This window comes from Emydura macquarii, unplaced genomic scaffold (assembly GCF_026122565.2).
Source record: "Emydura macquarii macquarii isolate MOO-44397 ecotype Brisbane River unplaced genomic scaffold, CSIRO-AGI_Emac_v2 contig_705, whole genome shotgun sequence".
Taxonomy (NCBI): Eukaryota; Metazoa; Chordata; order Testudines; family Chelidae; genus Emydura; species Emydura macquarii.
In genome coordinates this window covers 10,759,668-10,781,291 of record NW_027130842.1, presented here as the reverse complement: position 1 = coordinate 10,781,291, position 21,624 = coordinate 10,759,668, and the positions used below count along the sequence as shown (strand labels likewise).

General features: G+C 37.9%; 1 protein-coding gene across 2 annotated transcripts in view; it reads left to right on the top strand.

The window, feature by feature from the left end:
- KATNA1 (katanin catalytic subunit A1) overlaps positions 1 to 20,983 on the top strand; it is a 36,203-nt gene extending 15,220 nt beyond the window's left edge. For both annotated transcript variants that reach the window (XM_067542385.1, XM_067542384.1), the window contains exons 3-11: positions 126 to 283; positions 3,129 to 3,312; positions 5,921 to 6,042; positions 7,362 to 7,467; positions 10,260 to 10,418; positions 12,456 to 12,582; positions 14,292 to 14,426; positions 15,582 to 15,708; positions 20,632 to 20,983. In XM_067542385.1, the coding sequence (XP_067398486.1) occupies positions 126 to 283; positions 3,129 to 3,312; positions 5,921 to 6,042; positions 7,362 to 7,467; positions 10,260 to 10,418; positions 12,456 to 12,582; positions 14,292 to 14,426; positions 15,582 to 15,708; positions 20,632 to 20,830 (1,317 nt within the window). In that variant the 3' untranslated portion in view covers positions 20,831 to 20,983. The remainder of the gene's footprint in view (positions 1 to 125; positions 284 to 3,128; positions 3,313 to 5,920; positions 6,043 to 7,361; positions 7,468 to 10,259; positions 10,419 to 12,455; positions 12,583 to 14,291; positions 14,427 to 15,581; positions 15,709 to 20,631) is intronic.
- Positions 20,984 to 21,624: the final 641 nt, after the last annotated feature.

The following is a 21,624-nucleotide window of genomic DNA, read 5'->3' as shown; positions in this document are numbered from 1 at the left end:
CATCAGGATTCAGATAACGAGAGATCTTGTGGAATCCAGCACAGTGCATTCACATTGGCTTTAGCAGAGCTCTGTTACAAATTTGTTAGCTATATGCTTTAATATACTTCATATTTTTGCATCAGGTTTGGCAGGAAATAAATGTGGAAGCTAAACATGTGAAGGATATAATGAAAACACTAGAAAGTTTTAAATTAGATAGCACTCCTTTGAAAGCTGCACAGCAAGAATTACCAGCTCGTGTTGGAGAAGTGTGGTCTTTGCCCGTGCCAGCTGAACGTAGGTAAGAAGAAAATTGGTAGAAGCAGATAATATGTAATAAAGGAAAAACATGCTCCGGCTTCAATGAGAGTCTGCACTTGGAGAAGTCGTCCCTTTTTTAGGGCCAAGGTATAGGGCTTGGAAACTCTGACACCTAAATAGTCAGATTCAGTGAAAGGTGATTTCTGGATCTTACTTCAGGATGCCTTTATTAAAGGGGGGAAAAAAAAAAGTCTGATAAATGTGAAGCTTCAGTCAACTTTCTAGCTGCAGAAAGAAAGTAGAGCGTGAAGACATGAGTTTCTGGAAGTTCCAAGGAAGCTGGCTCTTCATAGCTGTACTTCTCTTCCTTCTTCATCACCCCTGCACTCATTGCAGCTGGTGTGAATGAGAGGGAGACATATCTGCTACTTTACACTTTTTACAGCCCCTCTTTTTAGGGCCATCTTCTCCTAGTGCATAACTCCTAGGCTTGCCTTTGCTTCTGCTTTTAGCTTTCTCAAGCAGCAGCCTACAGTAGGCACAATTTTTTGCTGCCCAGGGTTCTGAGTTGTCAGTTTCATCATTATTAATCTTGGTAATTCCAATTTCGACAAATTGCTTTGTCAATGAGCAGAGGCATTGGAGCGATGTCTCCAGATTAAAGAAGATATTTGTCTAAATTTTTATTTGGAAAGTTGTCTTTGCAACCAAAAGGGCTTGCAATGTAATTTTAAAATTTGAAAAAAAAAAAAAAAAAAAAAAAAGTTTAAATTCTCTAGAAATTGAAGACTTGGATCCTGCTCCCATAAGCTGTTTGTCATAGACTGATTCCTGTGCCCATGAAAAACACCCGCTGACTTCTTTTGTACTTCCCTTGGGAGGAACAGCTTGCAGGTTTAGGATCAAAGTCTTTAACAATGTTGTGATTTTTGACTAAGTGTAATTCTTGTAAAGGTTTCAGTTACTGTGGTCCTAAAGGAATGGGCGTTAGTAAAGTATTTAATGTTGATCAAGAAGTATGTTTAAACTGTTACTTTAGAATTCAGTATTTTACTGGCTTTAGTCCTGAGTTGTGGTAGTACCCAAAATTCCCAATGAGGATTTGAGCTTCATTGTGCTAGGACAGTCCCTGTGTTGAATAGCTTACATTCTGAAAGGGAAAACACTCAAATATGGGGTGGAGAAAGGGTCAGATGGTCAGAAGATGACAGATGTTCATCATAGTTATTATTCTGCCCTCCTTTTAAAATAAAATTTAATAAACTAAACCAGAGACTTAAGTATTTAACCCTGCCTGATCTAGTTTTAAATTAACCCCATCCATCTCTATTTATAATTTCTGTATTTAAATCTGCACATTTTTATTTTTTAACCCTTGCTTTTTTTACTTTTATTTAATCTCATCTGTCCTTTAAATAAACAGTGAAATACTTTACATTACTGTGCCCTCAGAATGCTGCACTTTAGCTGCAACATAACAATCCTCTTTGAACAGATGCCAGAAACCTACCCTTCTGTCTCCTTACAGGTTTTAGGGACCAGGGGAAAGAAAGTTCTGTTTGTCACCAGACTACTAGGGAGCAGGAAGGTCAGCTGCTTAACATTGACCATATAAGCATTAGTTTATGTAGGTTCCCTCCTCTCCTGCTTGCCACGGGAGTAGGAACCATGTTGGAAAATGCGTTGCTAAGGAAGCCAGAGAGCTGTTAAGCTTTATTAAGGCACAGAATGTAAAATAAGGTTCTTGCTATATAAACATACTAATCAAAGTGAAGGAATTGTGTGTCAAATGTATTTACAAAAGAGACCTTGAATTTAAAAATAATTTGGTGAACCCTTCCATACTTTTTTTGCATGCATGCTTCTAAAGGTTATCCAAGAGTGTCAGGAAAAGCAGGCGAGCCATCTAGTAGTTAAAATGAGAGTTCCCAAAGTAGGAAATTTGCATGTTTTTAGAAAAAATTGCTTTCTCTTGGGTTACACTAATCGTATTGAGGAGTTTTTGGGAAGGGAGTGTGTGTGGGCAGGGTTAGAAAACAACCTTGGTGGAGTTGTTGCTTTTCTGGAGGCTTGATATGAGACTTGGATCCTGGTATGGCAACTTTGTATTAAGAAACCTTACCTTTTATCAGTAACAAGCTTTCTTAATATTTTGCTTCTAGGAAATGTTGTAGATTAGTGCACTAACATTTCATCTGTGGAGTCAGAATTTGATGGTTCTTGTGGCATTTTAAAAAAAAAAAAAGCTGCAGTTGTAGACATAGCCTTTTGTTGTTGATGAAGGACCTAAATGGAGAGGGGCAACGTTGGAAGTCCCCAAAACTTTCTTCCCCTCCTTGGCTTGCGAAGCCTGTGTCAGTCGTCTTCTGTTGAGGGTGAAATGCTCCAGTGGTTTTTTGACTCTTACAAACCAATGACCCAGCATTCATAAGAAGCCTTTTCATTCTGTGCCAGTGATGAAAGAACGTTCTGGTAAAGGGATTTCAGTTTCTCTTGGATCATGTGCATCTCAGCACTAGAAATGCATTTATCAAAGTGGTGTACAGCACCAAGAAGATTTGTATTTAACACATTATAAATGTATTAAGCTTCTGATGGAAGTAGGCTATAGACAGATGGTGAAATGAGTTTGAAAAGTATGAAATCTAGTGACTTTATTTTAAAATAAAAGTCCTATTTTTTGGGCTTAGATGGCTTTTATATTGGCAACTTGTAATATTGATGGCATCTTAAAATTAAATAAGTAATTTTTAACTTTAATCTAACACATGTAGATTTTATCTTGGGCATATGGTTTCTGCAATTTATAATTAAGATTTTGAGGTTTGATGAAGCTCACCATAGACTTTAAATTACAACTTTTTGTATATGTTATGACCAATCAGACCTTCACCAGGACCCAAAAAACGTCAGTCTGCTCAGTGCAATGATTGCAGAGGTCACAATAACCGTGTAAGTGCAGCAGTAAAAGGCCCTCACCGGCCCTCCTCTCGAAATCCTAATGATAAAGGGAAAGCAGTCCGTGGCCGAGAAAAGAAGGATCAGCAGAATAAAGGAAGAGAGGAAAAGGTAAAACTTGTGGTAAAGTTTAGAGATTTGTGGTTTCATTGCAGCCTTATGTTGGGGGGGCAGGGGAATGACTAGTGCAGAAGATGTTATCTTTGACCAAACTTAACACTTGTATAGTGCTTCTCATATTTAAAACATTGTACAAACATGAAACCTCACAACCTATCTGTAAGGTGTTTAATGAATGAAGAGGAACGCTGAAGGGCAACGTAATTGGCTGAAGACTACATTAATTAGCAGAGCCAGGGCATAGAACTTGCCGGTTTCTGACCTCAAGTCCTGTACACATTCCTCTAGACCATATTGCCTCTTTGTAAGTCTTTCTTGCTGTGTAACTCAGATCTTACACATGAGTTCATTGGAACTGCCTGGAGACAGCTGTTTACAAGAAATACAAAATGGTATTACTTCAGTCCTGATTTCAGTAGCTGATTAAAATTTTGAGAATCCAAGTGAGTTACTTTTTACATACCACTCTTGGAAACAACAGTGTGAAGTTTTGTTGCCTTGTATTTTTCAAAACATCTGGAAGCAAAATTTCTCAGGATTCAATTAACTCTTAACTTCTCATTTAGAATGTCAGTCTGATCTCAGCTTTGTTTTTTGTTGCTAGTTTGTTTTTAAAAAAAGATTTGTATCTCTGGATTCAATCAAAGAAGAACTGACCTATTCTTGCAATCAGCTCGGGGGACCTTTATTGGTCACAACTATACAATTTCCAGAAGAATAGTATCCCATAAGATTAACCTGATAATGGCTGAAATAAAAGATCACATTGAACATGTAAAATCCAAATTTGACATAACTTTCCAAAATAAACCAAAGTCTTTGCCAAATAATCAAAACCAACCTATTACTGTCCACAAAATTGATGGATAGAATCCAGGGTTCAGTTTCGATAATTTCTTAAGTGTTCGGATATATTATGCATAATATAAACTGCATAGTTAGAATTAGACACCTGCAAATGTAATAGCATGTACAATATATTGTATATTTTTATAAATTAAACAATTATCTTGGGAATGAAACTGATAGGCAGGGTTCAGTGCATTATACTAGTGATAGTACCAAATCCTACTCCCATGGATTTCAGTGTGAGTCTTGGAGTTGATTTTAGTAAGAGCAGGATTGACCCTAATAAGTAAAATGCTACATTGAATCTTTAGAAAGGAAGGAAATAAATTATTTAAAATGTTGCCTCTATTCCTTTAGTGGGCTTTGCTGATGGTGAAAAGTTTTTTTTCTTAACAAAAAATATCGAACTGATTTGGTTATTAGTCAAGGCACTTCAAAAGTATCAGAGAGGCAGAATCTTTATGTAGGACTTCAGAGCTGGGTGGGATCCCTTTTTCCCTCAGAATTCCAGCCATTGGTGCCACTGGTGGATCTACCTTGGAGAAGGCACTTTTGTGGAGGAAAGGAAGCCTAGTGTGGATATAGTCCTAGAGAGAGCAAAAAACCAAAAACACCAATATAGGACGTAAGCAGCTTTGATGACTGGCTATGGCTGTTTTAGTGGTATGGCTTTTTAGGACACTAAAAGTGATTAAACGAATAAATCTTCATACATTACAACTAGTGATAACTACTTCACTTTTCTCCTTGAAAAGGGCCATTTGCTCAGTCCTGGCCCCGTCCTGCTCCCATTGAAGTCAATGGCAAAAAACCATTGATTTCATTTGATGTGGGATCAAGTCCTAATAGGAGGACAAATTCTTCTTGTTCATTTTTCAGTGAGACACTTATATATTCACATTAATCGAATACTAATTGTTATAAAGTACTATTAATGAATTGCTCCTTTGCATAAGGTTAAGTAAAAAAGATAAAATTCCTTTTAATTTACAGTGGAAATATTTAAATTGTACAGTGTTTTTAAGGAGTTCATTGATTTTAAAACTTGTATTAGTTTACTGCACTTGAATTTCTCTCTTGCACATAATTGCACCATCTGCATGCATTAAGACAGTGCACATATCCTGTAATATCGCTGTATGAAACACTCTGCAATAAAAGTAATAATGAGTATATTTAAAGTTGAACTGATTTTTTTCTAGTCTATTTAATAAACGTCCACTCTGACAACATAATAGTGCATGTCTTTCATTAGAGGAAACACAGGATCAGTTGTGCACACTGATTTGGAAGTCAGTTGTACACTAGTATCTAATGTGGCTTAGTATTTTTAGGAGATTATATGGTATTTTCTCTTGTACACTGGGCCTCTAAAGCCAGTTAGTTGTGATTTGTTTGCTCGCTTCAAATAGTCTAACTTTAACCAGGAGACATAGGAAAAATATTCACCATGTATATACTTAAGTCTTTTATTTATTTTTTATATTTGTAATGAATTCAAATGTATCAAATTTTGAAAGTGAGGCTATAATGGTTTCGTGTTATCTTGAATTATGCAATTTTTGGGTGCCTGTAATCTGTTTATGTAGTTGAAACAATGTCTAAGTTCCTCAATAGGATCTGAACTTCTGTTTTGTCTGGTGCTATCAGCATTGGCATTGAAAAGCCAATGTATAATACTGCAGTACAGCCTCTCATGAATTCATATTGTCACATGCAATATGCACATGTCAATTTTGTGTTTTAACAGAACAAGTCATTATCTGATGTTTCAGAATCTGAGCCAAAGAAGTTTGATGGTACTGGATATGATAAAGACTTAGTAGAGGCTTTGGAAAGGGATATTATTTCTCAAAATCCCAATGTTCGATGGTAAGTCTGAGTAAAATTAAGCTTATATCCAGGTTGTGCTTTTTGTGTTATAAAGTGGAGGCTGTCTTTTGGGGATTAAGTTTCTTGACACATTAGATAATTACAGCTACATTGTTTTTTGAATATTAAAGTAAATTTGTTTGCTTGAATGTTTCTAGCACTCTACTTTTAACTACAGGAAATCTTACGTTGTGGAAAACTTCTCCAAATCAATCCTATAGCCCAACGTCTGAGTTACTCATGCATGAGTATATGTACAATTATAGTGGGTCTGCCAGTGTCTTTTGGCAAGGCTTTTCTGCTGTAAGGTCTATGGTAGGAAACTGATTTGTCACTGTGTCCATCTGTATTGGTGCTGAAAATAGTGTAACATCCAGTGTGGGAGACAATCATTTTTCCGCATTTACAGAAAGTGTTGAAACCTTGTCTCAAACAACAATGGCAACATAGTTTCATAGTTTGGCCACACTTGGCCATTGCTGCATTTTCTGTTGTTGTCTTTCCCTCCTCATTGAGTAATGGGTCTATCCTATCCTTGGTTTTCTTCTTGCTTCCCATGTATTTGTAAAATACTTTCTTATTACACTTTATATCCCTGCCTAGTTTAATTTGACCAGTCAACAAGGGCAACATAGTTTCCTTGAATATGTTCATCAAAATGCCACAAGATTAGGTTTCCTGGGCTGTCAAAGTCCTCAGTTAGCAGGAGAGCTACCACTACCACAGGTACCACAGCCTTTTACCAATGTTTTTCCTCCCTGACCTGCACAGGAAGGGTGAGGGCATAAGTGAGAAGGGAGTTTAATTTCAATATCTTTTCAGTCCTTGACACTTCTTTGGAAATTGCCAACAGATGTGCCAGTTGTAGTGATGGCAGTATTGGTGAGAGAACTTGCCTACTAGTAGTATGTCTACATTAGAGCTGGAAAGTATAATTTCTAGCTTGAGGAGACACATCCATGCTGCTTTGATCAAGCTAGTGTGCTAAAAATGGAAGTGTAACTGCTGCATCACAAGCAGCGGGAAGGGCTAATTGCCCCAAATATGTACTGATGGTCTTGGATGGGATCGTACTCCAGGTTTCTGGCCCTTCCTGCTGGTCAGGCAGCCACAGCTATACTTCTGTTTTTAATATGCTGCCCTGCAAGTTTGTGTACTGAGTTGGAAATTGCCTCTTCCAACTCCAATGCAGACATTCCCTAGAAACAGAGCTAGACCAACACATTCATAGAGGCTACTAAATAGCTATCAGATGGTAATGAAAGTGTTCACATCTTGAATTGAACAAACTGTTAAACAATTTCTTTTTTCTCTATCAGGGATGATATAGCTGACTTAGTTGAAGCCAAAAAATTGCTTAAGGAAGCTGTAGTCTTACCAATGTGGATGCCAGAATTCTTTAAAGGAATTAGAAGACCGTGGAAGGTAAGAAATTTGCTGATTCTTAGCATGCAGTGTAATTCTGAGATCTGTCCTAAAAGGAGCACCTGAACTCACAAATGTTCTGTGTATAGTATATCTACCTATCTTAATCCAATACTTTTAAGGCAATTATGTCTCTTTTGAATACAGATGAAGTTAGTGTAGGCTAAAACATACTGGCATGTGCTGCATTCTGTTAGTATTGCTTTAGTTTTGAATAGAACCATAGAAATTTAGGACTGGAAGGGACCTCAGCCGGTCATCTAATCCAATTCCCTGCACTGAGGCGGGACTAAGTATTATCTAGACCATCCCTGACGTGTTTGTCTAACACGTTCTTTAAAAACCTCCAATGATGGAGATTCCCCAACCTCCCTAGGTAATTTGTTTCAGTGCTTAACTACCCTTACAGTTAGGAAGTTCTTCCTAATGTCTTTCCCAAATCTTCCTTGCTGCAATTTAAGCCCATTACTTCGTGTCCTGTCCTCAGTGGTTAAGAAAAATCTCTTTATTACAACCTTTTATGTACTTGAAGACTATGTCCCCCGTCAGTATTCTTTTCTGCAGATTAAACAATCCACATTTTCCCAGTCTTCCCTCATGAATTATGTTTTCTAGACTTTTAATCGTTTTTCTTGCTCTCCTGTAGACTTTCTCCAGTTTGTTCACATCTTTCCTGAAGTGTACTGCTCAGAGCTGGACATGGTACTCCAAATTAGGCCTTATCAGTGCTGAGTAGAATGGAAGAATTCCGTCTTGTCTTGGTTACAACACTTCTGCTAATACATCCCAGAACGATTCTCCCCCCCCCCCCTTTTTTTTTTTGGCAACAGTATTAATTGTTGATCCATATTTAGTTTGTGATCCACTATAACTCTGATCTTTTTCTGCATTACTGCTTCATAGGCAGTCATTTTGTATCTGTACAACTGATTATTCCTTCGGAAATGTAGTACTTTGCATTTGTCTTATTGAATTTCATCCTATTTATCAGATCATTTCTCCAGTTTGTCAAGGTCATTTTGAATTTTAATTCTGTCCTCCAAAGTGCTTGCAAACCCTCCTAGCTTGGTATCCTCCACAAACTTTATAAGTGTACTCTCTATGCCATTATCCAAATTATTTTTGAAGATATTGAATAGAACCAGGACAGATCCCTATGGGACTCCATTAGATATGGCCTTCCAGGTAGATTGTGAGCCATTCATAACTACTCAGAATATGTTTTTTCAGCCAGTTGTGCACCCACCTTATTGTAGATTTGTCTAGGCTACATTTCTCTAGTTCAGAGGTTTTCAAACTGGGGAATGTGCCCCCATATGGGGGCATAGAGGAACATTAGGAGAGGATGAGCATTGATGCCAGGCGGCTCGTGCCAGGCTCGTGTGGCAGGGCCTGGGCCAGGCCCATTGGTGGGGGAGGTGTGCCACTTCTACCCCAACTAACCTCAACGGGCCATCCAGCCTGTGGGTCAGTCAGTGTCAACATCTGCCACAGCTGTGCTGATTTCCACTCCCAGCAGGCTTCACACACAGCGCTGGCTCCACCCCCAGAGACCCTGGCGTGTGCCTTCCCCCACCTGAAAACCTGAGGTGGGTGGGGCAGTATTTCTCCTATCCTCCACGAATTCTCAAAGATAATTGCTAACAACTCAGAAATCTCTTCAGCTAGTTCTTTAAGTACTCTAGAATCTATTTCATCAGGCCCTGATCACTTGAAGACATCTAACTTGCTCTCTTCCTATTTGAGCCTCAAATTCTATCCCATTTATATTGAAGTTCTCTGTTAACTTTTTTGGTGAAAACTGAAACAAAAAGGCATTTAAACACTTGGCCATTGCTGCGTTTTCTGTTGCTGTCTTTCCCTCCTCATTGAGTATTGGATCTGTCCTATCCTTGATTTTCCTCTGGCTTCCCATGTATTTGTAAAATACTTAATTACTCTTTATATCCCTGCCTAGTTTAATCTCATTTTGTGCCTTGGCCTTTCTATGTCTGTGTGTGAGAGAATACACATCCACATGCTTTGTAATTTGACCTAGTTTCCACTTCTTGTATGACTTTTTTTTATTTTTCAGGTAATTGAAAATCTCTTGGTTAAGCCAGGGGGCCTCTTACACACTTTCTATCTTTTCTAAGCATTGGGATAGTTTGCTCTTGTGCCCGTAATAATGTCTCTTTAAAAAAAAAAAGAACTGCCAACTCTCCTGGATTCTTTTTCCCTTGGACTTGCTTCCCAGGGGATCTTACCTACCAATTTTCTGAGTTTGCTAAAGTTTGTCTTCTTGAAGTGCATTGTTTTTATTCTGCTGTTTTAACTCCTACCATTGCTTAGAATCATGAACTGTCATTTTATAATCACTTTCACCAACGCTACCTTCCACCTTCAGATTCTTGCCTAGTTCCTCCCTATTTGTTGGAATCAAATCCAGAATAGCCTCTCTCCTGTTTGCTTTCTCCACTTTCTGTAATAAAAAGTTGTCTCCAATGCATTCGAAGAACTTGTCCGATAATCTCTGTCCTGCTGTATTATTTTCCCAGCTGATGTCTGGGTAGTTGAAATCACCGCCAAGTCCTGTGTTTTGGATGATTTTGTTAGTTGTTTTTAAAAAAAAAAAAAAAATCTCATCCACTCCCTCTTCCAGGTTAGGAAATATAATTAAGCAAAAGTTTGTAATAAATATTCTAACACTGAATTTATCAAACAGTTTCTTAGGCTATGATTGTTGTAGTGGGTTTTCACTAGCAGATTTTAACAGATTTTGTTACATCACTTTGGGTTGTCTTTTTAAATAGGGTGTGCTGATGGTCGGTCCACCTGGTACTGGAAAGACTCTCCTTGCAAAAGCTGTAGCTACTGAATGCAAAACAACATTTTTCAACATCTCTTCATCAACACTTACATCAAAATACAGAGGAGAATCTGAGAAACTTGTCCGCCTGCTGTTTGAAATGGTGACTAACAACTCTGGGAACAGAGTTACAGCCCACTATTCCTTTTAGAGTAATGAAACCTAGGCAAGATGCAGTGGCAGTTTGTCTCCAAGCTAAAGCCTTAATAGTTATATTGCAGCTTAAGATCCTCTGTGTGTGTGCGTGTGTGCGTGTGTGCGTGTGTGCGTGCGTGCGTGCGTGCGTGCGTGTAAATATATGCATGCAAATATTATTTATAGGAAATCCTTGTAAAAATTGAGGGTCCAGCTTTCTACTTAGCATATGTACTCATACCTAAGGCTGAATTAAAGCATAAGCACTACAGGCCATGTTTATGGCTACAGTTACTGGATTCATGTGACTGCATCAGAGTCTCCACTTTCATTTTAATAAAAGGTTGCTATTCCTCATGGTTTTAAGAAAAACCATGAATAGTGTAACCAATGTAGTGATGTCTGCTTGGGTCAACAAACCGCTTGAAACAATAGCTCAGTGGTGGGAGGAGGGGTTTGACATACTGTGATGTAGACAAGACTTTAGGCACATGGGAAAGATATACTTGTATACAGTAAGATGTGAATTTAAACCATTACAGTTGTACCACGATATTCCCCATGTGGACACGCTACTTCTGGTATGAGAGCTTTTTTTCTGGTTTAGCTTATGTCTGTTTGAAAATAGTTTAAACTACACTGAAAAAAGCCATTCTTATTCCAGAATAAATGTCTACACAGGGAGATTAGTATAATTATCACTATAGCTAAATCACTAGTTATACAAACATATAATAGGTGAAACTTCCCTAGTAGAAATGCCCTGAAGCTCCAGATTTCTTTAAACTAGGTTTACTCATACCTACTAATGATATGATGCATTAAATTAAACATTTTCTTTCTGAGACCCTATTGGGTCTGTGCTTTCTACAAATAGACTTTGCAACCCAGATGGAAATAACGCTAAAATTCAAAATCTTGCTCTGCAAGATTAGGTCCCAATTAAATAATTAGGTATGGTAACATAGTCATCCACTATATAAAATGTGCAGTGTTGCCATGTAGTGGAAGAGCATAAGAAATTTCAATTTTCAGTTCAAATCATATCATGTGACTAAGGCTCAGTAGTCTGCAGAGCATGTGACACTTGAACGATGGACTAAGTAAAGGCTTTCCCATATCGCCAAGTTCAAATGCAGTGCATTCTGGGGTGCATAGTCTTGCCACAATGTGGTTATTCTCTCAATTCTACAAATCACATCACACTGCCATGGGAACTTCAGGTTTTAATTGATTGAAGTTGGACCACATTGTACATGGATAAAGGCATTAAAATTAACACCCATACAGCAACAGAAAATGTGTGCACAAGGCAGTGTGTTATAATTGCTGTGGGACAATATATTTGAATTTCGTGGGTACGTTTCTCTGACTTTTTTATCAAATCTCAGGGGCTGGCTAAGATTAGCATGTGGTTGCCATCCTTCTTGGAAACATACTACAGGAGTTGATGTGGATAAGTCAGTCGGTGACACTTGCCCCTTGTAGTAGTATTGAACTGATTATCCCAGCATCATTTTAGTGCTGACTTTTAATGAGATTTGACCTCGGTTTTGTTAAAGATCCTGTAACACCTGTAACATGTACAGGTGTTAACTTTAGTGCCCTGGTCAGATACTACCTTTGTTAATTACTCTGTCTATTTCAGTTATATTCTGGGGTGCACATTTAGTTTGAGCTGGATGTGACAGTCATTTCTACTGTAAATTATTGCACAGTGTTGCTGTGGGCTGTTAAATAACTGGCATGTAATACCCTACAAGTTATTGCACTTTTGTATGGCAGTATTCTGCTTTTATATCATTGTGACTGAAAGCATAATTGCTCATGGTATGTATATTTGAAAGGGTGGAGGTGAGGGAGAAGAGATGTTGGCTATTTACTGCTATTGTGTTGAATCACCAAACCAAGATAGCACAGCTCTAGGAGTTGCCACAATTCCAAAGAAATAAGTTAAATAAAGTTTAAGATAAACTGATGCAATTTCAGTTTCTGATTTCTCTAGGCTCGATTTTATGCACCAACTACTATATTTATTGATGAGATAGACTCTATCTGTAGTCGCAGAGGAACCTCAGAGGAGCATGAAGCCAGTCGACGAGTGAAAGCAGAACTACTGGTTCAGATGGATGGTAAATGAATTTAATCATTGGTGATGGTTCTAGTTACGGGGAAAAATAAAGAGTTTGAATTTCATTCTTTAGGCACAAGAACTTAATTGGCTGTTTTTAAAATGGCAGATTAAAATGATAAACACACAGATATTACTCAAACTCACAAGACACTACAAATATACTGAGCATTCTTCTCTACTCCCACAGTCTTTTGTATCTGAATCACAATTTCGTACTGTAACTTCAGAATAACTGAGTTTTTTCAAAGATCTAGAATCATTGAACTCCCCCATACAGCCATGACTCTTATCCTATGTAACCCTACACTTCTCACAAGTGATTTTTTCCCATCCTACATCCAACCTCTCCCCCTTGGTAGTCCAATAAAGTAAAGCAATCAAATATAGCTCTAGTAGCAGAAAGTCTTCAAAGAGATCCTTCAATCAGTGTGCCAGACTTTGCTTTTATACAAATGATTTGAATAACTGTCACCTGTGCCAATTTAAACTTCAAATGGTAGTTAACATCACTGCCCAGCGATTTGTCAAAAAGGATTCACATTATGATACTGTTTTTTAAACAGCATTTTAATAAAAACTGCATACTTCAGTTACTTTCTACAATTAATTCAAGCAATTCTTACTCTATAGGAAAAACCCATACCAGTTGTATTTATGCAGAAAATTAGCTAATTTTAATTTCAGCTTTTTTGCTAAACATTACTGAATATGCAGTTAAAGAAACCTTCAAATCCTTTGCTAATCTGCAGAATAATTTTAGGATTCCAGGAGTCAAAATCTTTTTTTAATTCAAGCGTTCTGATCCTGCACCCATTTAAGTCAATGGGAGTTTCTCTGTCGACTTAAATAGGAATAAGGTCAGAGCCCTTGACACTTTCCTTGCAACTCAGATATTTTGCATCAGTAATTAATTTTTTCAATAGCTCTTTTTAGCCAGGGGATTTTGGCATATTCATAAATGGTGTCTTGATATGCTTTAATATTAGGGAAAACAGTACAGTGGGTATTCCAGGGTCTATCACGCTATTACAAGCAAAATCTGTAGTTTTTGTCATTAGAATTAATTACAAATAAACATACTGGTAACATGTAGGGCCTGACAGTTCTAGTAAAATACATCCTGGCTGTTTTTTTAGTAAAAGTTATTTCGATAATGCCACTAATTTACAAGTGCTTTACATAATACTTCCTCTCTGTTCAAAAGAGTTTAGTCCATGGACCTAATCCACCTGGTTAGAATGATGACTTGACTGGGACTGCTTGTTTTAATAAGAATTACTCACCTGAGTAAGATATTGCAGTATCAGGCCTACGAATTGGAGGGGAAGAGGGCACTTTTAATCTTATTTTGAAAGGAGCTATTCCACTTTTTGGCATGGCTGTTAATGAAATTTTTGAGTGCCCCTTTTTTAGTTCCATTCTGGGTTTTCACATTTATACCCTCTGATAAAGGCAGAAATGCAAGAAGTTATTGCAGAATTATCTGTATGTTGATTCAGAAGGATTTGCCCATCTTGTGAAACTTACATTACTGTTCACCTCAGTTCTCTAACCTGGAATTTGCTGTTCTTAATCACAAAATGCCAGAGAGAACTAAAATTAAACTAGCACTTTAATATTACAGAACCATGAATGCTCTGAGCTGTATCTACTTCGGATCTTCCCACATTAGCTGAATAGATTTAACTATTTCTCTTCCTACCCCAGGTGTTGGAGGAGCTGCTGAAAATGATGATCCTTCCAAAATGGTTATGGTACTTGCTGCTACTAATTTTCCTTGGGATATTGATGAGGCCCTAAGACGACGACTAGAAAAGAGAATTTACATTCCATTACCATCAGGTATAAAGATTTCCTTAAATTTAAAAAAAAAAAAAAAAAAAAACCCAAAAACTGCTTACTGCTCCTTTAATTTTGTGATAAATCTTGTGACTTTAGTAGTATTTTACTGTATTGCATCGGACATCTGGGCTCCCAAGAGACTTTTAAACTTTGAAGGCACTTTCCCTTGGGTGTATTTTTTGTTTGAATGCATTCATAGTCTGGATATGCAAGATAACTGCCAAGTGATGGAGAGAGCATCAGGTTCCATAACACCACAGACAAAGCATTATACAAAGATTAACCTAGAATGGAGAAGTGGGGAGACGGGAGTGGGGTAGCAATGCAGAATTAACACTCCTAAAAAGTGGCCTGACTTGTTCAGAAATGCTGAGTGCCCAGCAGCAATCGTTTAAGTCTAGTGAAGGAGCTTCCCACAACCTCCTTAGAGGTTTTCAAAAGGAGGCTGGCTAGCATCTGTCTTGGATGGTTTAGACCAGGGATTCTCACACCAAAGTTTTTGGTGGCCTCAAAGTGTGGCCACCAACTCTTGTTGGACAAATTTTCCTAAAATATTGAATTAACTTTAGGAAAAACAAATAAATACACACACACACATGTCCAAGTCATTGTAATTTTATTTATATGTAGGGCTTTTTTTGCAGACTCAATAATAAAAATGTACAGATGTATTTTGGTGCCCCTGCCCTCTGCTGCCTCCCCGACCCCTGCTGCTTCCCCCCATTACCTTAAGCTCCCTTCCACAGCCTCGCACCCCAGGCTCACCCTGCTCCTTGCCTCTTGACCACAGCATTCGGTAAGGCAGGCCCTGCTGAAGCCCAGAGCAGGAAGGGGGAGGCGGGAGCCCCACCACCCCAGGGGGCTGACGCCCAGAGCCCCAAGGCTGATGAGGTTAAGCCTGCAGCTGAACCAAAGGAGAAGGGGCTGAAGCTCTCCCCTGGAGCCTCTGGGTGCTGCAAGGAGGGGCTGCTGCTTTGTCCCTTCTGTTCTCTCTGCCCAGGAGGCTGTCGTGGCTGCAGGAAAACCCCCTGGTGGCCACTTTTAAGAAACACCGGTTTAGACACACATCCTGCATCTTGGCAGGTGGTTAGTCTAGATGACCCTTGCAGTCCCTTCTAACCCTGATTCTAAGTCAATTTTTTAACTTTTGTTTAGCAAAAGGCAGGGAGGAACTCTTACGAATAAGCCTGCGAGAGTTGGAACTAGCTGATGATGTTGACCTTACAAATATAGCTGAAAAAATGGAAGGTTATTCTGGTGCAGACATTACCAATGTATGCAGGTATGTCAAAATTGCAACCTTATAAAGACAAATGGTTACTTTACTGAAGAAGTGGGTTGCAGACCACGAAAGCTTATGGCTGCAGAAATTTGTTAATCTTTATGGTGCTACAGGACTCTTCTTGTTTTTACTTTAAAACAGTGTTTCTTGTTGAATCACTTATTTAAGAACAGGTCAGCCTTAATCATATCAAGTAGTGAACCTAATTTGGTGACTGAAATGTAGGGTCTTTGTATCTTATTTACAGCAAAATAAGTGAATGCTGCTCTTCTATCCCATGTTTTACTTCCATATGTTATGTTAGTGCATATCAATTTTTTTCCTATTTTGATGAAGCTATTCTATATTTGAAATTTTACAGTAGTTCATTTAGACCATAACCCTTCTATAGGAAGCATCTCAAGGGACTAGAAACTAAATTTTTAATTTGCAGCAGTCTGTGGAATCATCCCATGTATGCATCTCCCTCAGGGATTAGGGCAACAAAAGGCAACATGAGTTATACCCTCACAGGTGGCAGGGTGGTACAGGAGCTAACTTGCACTGAACTAAGATTGCAAGCATCTCATCAGGTATCGGGAGGAGGCTAGTGCATGTCAGCCACTTTGGACCACAATTTGCACAGGTTCCCTTTCTTCGTGGGTACATCACCATAGGATGATTTTGCATTGGCTGTCAGACATGATCTAAAAGAATTTTTGTACTAGGCACTGGGATAATACAAATAGAGCAAATAAACATTTATACAAATAGTCTATTGGGTTTTCCAATTCGTGCATTTTTTTTTTTTTTTTTTTTTGCAGTTAAATATTTATTTTGAATAAGTCTTCAGTTGTGCTTCTTCACCACAGGTCTTGATGTTATTGGTGATTCTAAAGTTTTGAAATAATGGGTGCTACAATACTGAGTACTAAGTACTGACAAACCTTATTTAGAAGGCAGTAGGTCGGTAACACTTTCATGGAGGGAATTTGTTTTGTATGCATACTCTGTCACTAGTTACAATACTCTGTGCAAGAAAACTCTGATAAATCAATCAGTGTATTAGAACTAAGGCATCACTGCAGATGAAGCCTTCGTCTTGCATAGTACTTACTTTTATATAACTACATTTTCAAAGCATTGTACAAACATTAATTCTAAATTCATTAGAATTAGTCCTAAACACCAGATTATTCGGTCAGCAAATGTGGCAACAATTATGGAAAACAAGCTAGTCCTTTATTTATCAATAGACAAGTTAACATGAGTTGATCCATTGTTAAATAGAGGGAGTATTGGCTATAGCAAATGAAAAATGTTTCTCAAATTTCTAGTTGAGAATGGAGACTTGGTTTTTGGGCTCAGTATTTATACTCTAAACTAGTTTTATTGTCCTATGGTATATTTACTTGGTTGAAACAGAAGTAAAGAGATTTGGATAAGGTTTGATTTGTTTTCAAATAGTTTTTAGTGAGTGCAATCTGCTGCAATAATTGTGCTGTATATAAAGATATTGTCACAGTTCCAGAGTTAACTAAACTACAGCTGTTGCCTCCTTGAGGGCATGCTGCTGAGGTCTCAGGCCTCTTCCTGTCTATGTTCTGGGGGGCAATTCTTTACCTCCCAACCAAAGTCTTGGACTATACCCCCTTCAGATTTGACTTCAGTTCAGTACCTTAAAGTTCTGTTCTCTGAGACAATGACATGGTTATCCAGTGACCAGCCAACTTTCATAGAGAAAAGTACTATTTATTCAGAATAAAAAGTACTTGAGAGAACTTGTCTTAAACAATAAGCAGCTTATACGCATGCCTAGCTTACCATGTGGTCACACATCTTCTATTTGGAGGCCTTGCTAGATCTAAAACACTTCAGGTCATCCTGTAGAAACTGATTGTGTTGGACATAGTCTCATGCCTGTTAATTTTCAGATGATGTCTGACTGTCTCATTAAAGTGTATAAAACAACACTTCTGACCTCAAGTTGTCTTCTCAAGGCCTTTGAACCAGGTCATACTAGTCTCTGTACTGTTCTCCACAGGGCAAAACTTAGACTTGTTACCTGCTTTGTTTTAGTAGGGGAGATTTGCATTAATGACTCTCATTAGTTCCTGCAGGAAACATTTTTTGTTGCCCATTTAGCCAGGACTACAATCACTAGCCAACCTATAAAGATACATAAACTTTTACAAAGTTAACACAACAATGTTGAACAATCCACTATTCCATAGCGTCCATTATGTCAATATAATAATCTTGAAATATTCCATGTTTCTGTAATGATATCCGCATCAGATGTCACTACCCTTCAACCAATCAGTAAAAGTTTAATCTTTGAATCTGTTGCTGGTTGTACCAGTCAGCCTCTGTACTGTCTCCAAAACTAACTTTGGTAAGTACAACTGGAAAACTAGGATTTCGGGGAAGTAATAGAGAAGGCCCTCAAAGTAGTGTTGGTTTTTGCCATATTCATCACTGAGAGACTTGATTATTTTGGCAGAGATGGACTTAGGGCAGCAGTCTATGTGGATAACTTGGAGGTGCTGTGGGTAGAGCAGACATGGAAGAGAAGTGACAGTACTGAAAGATGAGAATGGAAGCCAGTAGGTGGAAGAAATTAAGAACTCTGATTTTGCTCAAAAAAACAACTTCAACCATTTAAAGAATGTTGAGATGAAATCCCAATCTTGTCACTCCATGGTGAAACATGGAGTCAGTGGTTGAGTAACAGTTGACCCTTAGCATATGTGAGAAAAGTTAATGGTAGACATAAAATTAACAGTACTCAAAAAATACAAACTTTGCCATGAAGTTTTAATGTAGTCTTAATGTAAACTGACCTGATTCTGAGTAGCCTTCACATTGTCTGCTTGAACTGAAAGAAAGTTCTCCAGGGCAAGAACTGTCCTCCACTTTATGCAACACCTACTATGATGAGGACTTCCCCAATGTGAGGGCAGCTTTGGTGTGTTATCAAAACAAGTAATAAGTAACCTGATACTATAGAGGAGACCAAAGGAGTGGATGGTGAAAAAGCAGCAAATGGAGAAAAGCCTCCTCTAAATATTTGACCACTATAGAGTGAGTTGAGGCAAATAGTGTTAGATGTAAGTACCTCCTTCCTTGTTGTGTGTATGTGTAACTAATGGCTTTTATTTCAACTCAATTTATATGAATGAGGGAAGCACAGGAGCACTTAGCCAAAATGTTTGTAGAAGGCTGGATATAACTACGCTACTAAATTTTCTTTTAAAATTTCTAGTGTCTTAAAATATCCTCTTCTGCTGGTTGACACTAGATTTACTACACAATCCAGTTAATTCAACTAGTATCAGTTTTATTGTCACAGTGGGAAAACTAACTTTCAACATCTAGTACTGGGAGAGCAGAAGGAAGTGTACAACTTTTGTGGGGAGTGGGGTATGCAGGAGGAAGAGGAGTTCTGATGAGCATCTAGCTGTCTGTTTTGACACTCAAGTTCCACCCTATTAATTTTTATGGTGTTGAGTAATGTATACTCTTTACCTGGGGATGAATATAGAAGAAAAAATTAGGTAGCTTAGTTCAAGTCCTTGGGAGCTTTGAAATAAAATTTTTACACTATTCACTTGGGCCATCTCCTGATGATGGCTTTAACTGCTGCTCTGGGTCTGTTAGCTTCTATCTAGCAATATGATTTTATCAGCACATTCCCCCCTGTGGCCTGGTCTATCCTTCACATTTGCTAGTGAAAAAGATGAAACAGTAGCTGAAGGACAATGAAACTGTTTTTGTTACTTAGTTATTACAGTGCATGAACTTTTCTTTTTGGATAAAAATTTGTTTTCATAACTTGTTTTCAATAAATGACTTCAGTCAGTGCAAGCTGAAAGCAGAAGACTTTTCAGACATTTGTCCAACCCCTCACTAAGTATGTGTGTAGATGTTACTTTGCTTGCTTAGCACAGGAAATTGAAATAGAATAATTTAATGCAGCAGCAAAAGATTTATAGGGACAGTTTTTATAAACACTTATTGCACTCAGCAATTTAAGGTGCATATGGATTAATAGGTTTTCATCCACTCCCTAATGTGCAGGCTGGAGATACTATAGACCTTCTTTAGTAAACTGCTTTTTCAAAACCCTTCCCTTAAAATGTATATATTCCATTCATTTGTGATGATTGGGATATAGTGAAATAGCACTGTCCAATAGCACAGTCAAAACCAAAAACGGTGTGGGACTAACACGGGTGCCTACCCATACAAGTCCAACTGTAGTAGTGGTGGATAAGTGTACTCGTCATAGAATAGGGATATATGTATAGGTCCTGCTCAGTACAACGGCAAAGTGCACAGAAATATTAACTGCATCAGCTTTGAATGTTTAGTGTCCTGGTCCACTGAATTAGTCCTAAGGATACAAGAATATTCAAGGAGAAGGATCCATTTCATGTCCTGTTTGGAATTTCAGTTCTGACTGGCTGCTTTAGAATGATGCAAGAGGGAGTTGTGCAGAGCAAGTGGAATTATCAAATTTAAGGAACAAAACTCTACAAAGTTTTGTTATGCATCTGCAAATGATGAATCTTCCAGGCTTTGTTACTTAATCAAAACTGAGCAGACTTTCCTGACTATGATAAAAGTAATATCTATGAACTCAGGACTATCTCTGTGGTGCCTGATCTTAAACTGCTCCAACCCATGTAGATTCTAGAGATGGTCAGAACAGTTTAACAAAGCCAAACTATATCATAAAACTGGAAAGCCACATCTTTCACATTTCTTACCCAAACTTGGATAGCACAGTAATCAGGGACATTAGTACTAAGAACAGAATTTATCATGAAAGTTAATTTTTGGTTCTCCCACTTGGAATGTGGTGAGAATTTTTAAACCCTTACTTTGGAGACTTAAGCAACTAAATTTCCATATCAATGAGTTGTTTCCTACTTATCTTAGAGATGCATCACTGATGGCTATGAGAAGGCGTATTGAAGGCTTGACACCAGAAGAAATCAGAAATCTTTCCAGAGATGAAATGCACATGCCTACAACTATGGAGGATTTTGAAATGGCTTTAAAAAAGGTTTCTAAATCAGTATCGGCTGCGGACATTGAGAAATATGAAAAGTGGATTGTTGAATTTGGATCATGCTAAGTCTTCCCAACCAAACTTCCCATGGGAAACCTGTCTTAAAACAGCTTCAAAAGTAATGAAAGGTAGTGGTCAAGTGCACTTAGTGCTGTTTTTTTAAACTTTCTTAAACATAAGCACAACATGATTCTGAATAAAGTCATTTTTTTAATTGCATGTCACTTCTGCCTCTTATTTGAATTAACTCAAGAACAAGTCTCCCTTTCCTAGCTACTAACTTTTCAAAGATATGAATTTCACTGATCAACTGTGCATTGGTCTTCAGTGTGTTTATTTTAATTGAATGCTGGGATTCATTCACTGGCAATTCTTATGAGTTTTTTCAGTGGCACAGAAGCTGGTCTTATTTGTGCTTGCTAGATCTTGATACTGTGAATCTCAACATAGGAAGAATGAGTTTCACTAAACCATGGTGCCATTTCATCTTTAGCAAATTTTGCCTTTTAAATGTTCCTGTTTTTGTTAAAAGAAATTGTGCCAAGACTAAGGTGCAAAAACCCTGAAACTTGTAACAGCTAATGAATTAAACTTAAGTCGGACTGAAGTAAAGTAAGACTTCACTTATTAAGATGCATTGGGAAAAGCACATCCTTAGATATGCTGTGCAGTTTTGATTAATACCGGACCATTTGGCCAGCACTGCTGCTAAGTTAGGTGTGCAGTCTACTTGTATGCTACAAGTGTTGCAATTCTTTCTAAAACATGGAGAACAAGGCATTAAACATATCTTCACAATTTTTTTTATAGAAAGTGTGCAAGAGATTACTGGCAGATGACTTGGTCAAGGAAGGAATCTT